Below are 2,500 nucleotides of genomic sequence, written 5' to 3'. Positions count from 1 at the left end.
TATATATTTTTTTATTGATTGATTTACATATATGCATATAAATTCATGTTTGTGTGTTTGTTTTATTGACAAAGTGTTTTTTTCAGGTGATCTCCTTGAAGGTGGCTGGTCCAAACAATGAGTCCACAGAGATCGTCCTTCGAACAGATGGGGGAGCCAGTGATGGTGCTGGACCATCTAGTGTGGCAAGATCAGTAACCACTGCACTGGGCAGTGCTGGGCTTATGACTGGGGCTGCCCAGCCCACTGAAGTTGTGGCAGCCCCACCATACCGTAGTGTTGCTCCCAATGTTGTTGCACCTGTTGGGGATAGCATCCCTCTAACACCTCGCCCAATGCCCCAAGTGCGACCTCCTTTCCCTTATGCCAGCATGAACCATGCCGAGAAAACCCGGCAGGGACGTGAGCTGCAACATCAGCAGCCGAGTGGATCAGCACCTGTCAGCCACGCTGTCCCAGGTGTTGGTCAGCGTCCTATATATAATCCCCCTCCTCCTTATCCCAACCATGATCCAACACAGTTGCGATCTGCTGGAGCCCCTGTGCAGAGACCACCTGTACCACAGGTAAATGGTACTCAGTATGTTGTAAGTCAAGCCAGTGGTGGTGGCAGTGTATCACAGCCAGGAACGCAAGTGTTGCCTTCAGTTGTGCAGGCTAGTGCCAACCAGACAGTGACTGGAGGCTTCCCAGTGTCAGTGTCTCAAACTGTAAATAACAGAGCAGTACCTGCACAGCCAGGGAAACTTGGTCAAAGGACAGGTGGAAATGTGGTGAAAAACAGTCCTTTGTTGGTGGATCTTTTGCGACAACCAGACCATCAACCAGGAGTGGGTGTTAGCAAGACTAAGGTAGTGATTGGTGGTTCTCCCCATGGCTCACCTGCACCAGCTTCCCCCTCTTCTCGCTCTACGACTTCAACACCTTCATCTGACTCCCTTCCACATACTCCTCTCAACCTACCTCTACCTGCAGTGCCGGCACTCTCTCCACCTCCAGCAAGTTCCACCACATACAGTGCTGCTATACCAGCATCAGGTTTGACTGGTGTGGCCTCATCAAACCAGTTCAGTTCAGCATACACGGTAAGAGCAAAAGATGGAGTGCATACTCATCAGCAGGTATACTCTGGAGGTTCAGTTATAACCAGCACTGTGACTCCCCATCCACGCCTACCAAGTAGTGTAGGAGGGGGATTACAGCAACATCCTCAAGCCACAGGGCAACCTCCTCCCGGCCCAAGACCTCATTACAATGCAGAGCAGCGCCGTTTGTCTACTGGCACTGCGCCGAACATGCACACCAGAATGCCTGTGCAAACTCCTGCTCGTTCCAGTAGTATGGGAGAAACAAAGCCTGTGTCTCCCTCTCCACCACAGCTGGGTTCAGGAGGAAAGGAAAGTCAGTATTTAATCAATCCCAACACTGGCCTTTTAGAGCCAAGGCCAAGTGAAAGCTCAGATTCAGAACCAGAAGTCCGACCACCTTCCCCGATGGTTGAAGACGTTCGTTCAAACTCACTTGGCTCTGACGAGGAGTCTAACATGAGTGCACCATCTAGAAAAGAGACTGATCAGTCTGATTCAGAAACTTCTAGAATGTCAGTGCACAGTGTTGAATCCAAGAAAGCTGCAGTGAACCAGGATAGGTCCAAGTCTCGTGATAGAGATTCCAGTCCAGGATCCTCCAGAGAGAACAGTGTGGTGAGTTCTGGTAGCTCAGATGTAGCTATTCGGCTGAAGTTAAAAATTGGAAAGGAACCAATTACCCAGGCTACTTTTGTCCCCAATGCTAAGAAAAGTGATCGGAAGGAGATTGCTAATTCTAGTTCAGGGTCCCAACCTGGAAATGAGCCAAGGGTGCCGAAGCTTCACATCAAGTTTGACTCAAATCAAGCAGTCATAGTTAATCCTGGAGATGGAAGGAGAGGTCAGGAGAAGGATGGCGCAAAGGAGGATAAAAGCAAGCGGAGGAGCTACAGAAACAAATCCAGAAGTAGTGAATCGGATAGTGATAGTGGGAGGGTGCGAGCCTTGAAGGTGAAGGGTAGCAAAGCTATTGGTGATGAAAGTTCTAATGCGTTGAAATTTATGGATGTTAAAAAGGTTAAGATGGAAATGGATATGGAGGAGAATCCACTGAAAGTGAAAGTGAAGGAAGGTGTGGAGGGGAGACTGAAAATTCCAAGAACTTTAGAAGACAATCGTTTGTCAGGTATGAAATCAGAGAGCTCCAAGATATCAAAACCAGAAACGAAATTGAAAACACGAATTAAGACCAAACAGCCCATCAGGAAAGTTGGAGACCTAAACAGTATGGGTGAAATAGCTAGTCACAAAATCCTTGAGACCCTGCCTCCAAGCATCACCAAAGTGGCTGCCTTACACACTCAGCAACCACACAGAAACCCTTCCTCCTCAAGTCAGTCCTCATTGGTCTCGTCAGCTGCAGGAACCTCATTATCCGCTGTATCAAGTGGGACCTCCTCTCAGCCAGCTGG

General features: G+C 48.7%; 2 protein-coding genes across 4 annotated transcripts in view; one reads left to right on the top strand and one right to left on the bottom strand.

Annotated features, from left to right (window-relative positions):
- LOC113828339 (cytochrome c oxidase subunit 6C-1) overlaps positions 1-2,500 on the bottom strand; it is a 287,402-nt gene that overhangs the window by 52,123 nt on the left and 232,779 nt on the right. The gene's annotated exons all lie outside the window — the stretch shown is intronic.
- The window catches only part of LOC113813139 (streptococcal hemagglutinin), a 46,401-nt gene that overhangs the window by 29,174 nt on the left and 14,727 nt on the right, over positions 1-2,500 (top strand). For all 3 annotated transcript variants that reach the window (XM_070133735.1, XM_070133728.1, XM_070133738.1), the window contains exon 4: positions 87-2,500. This exon is cut by the window's right edge and continues 584 nt beyond it. In XM_070133735.1, coding sequence (XP_069989836.1) covers positions 87-2,500 — 2,414 coding nt within the window. The remainder of the gene's footprint in view (positions 1-86) is intronic.

This window comes from Penaeus vannamei, chromosome 2 (assembly GCF_042767895.1).
Source record: "Penaeus vannamei isolate JL-2024 chromosome 2, ASM4276789v1, whole genome shotgun sequence".
Lineage (NCBI taxonomy): Eukaryota > Metazoa > Arthropoda > Malacostraca > Decapoda > Penaeidae > Penaeus > Penaeus vannamei.
This window is presented reverse-complemented; position numbering and strand designations above follow the sequence as displayed.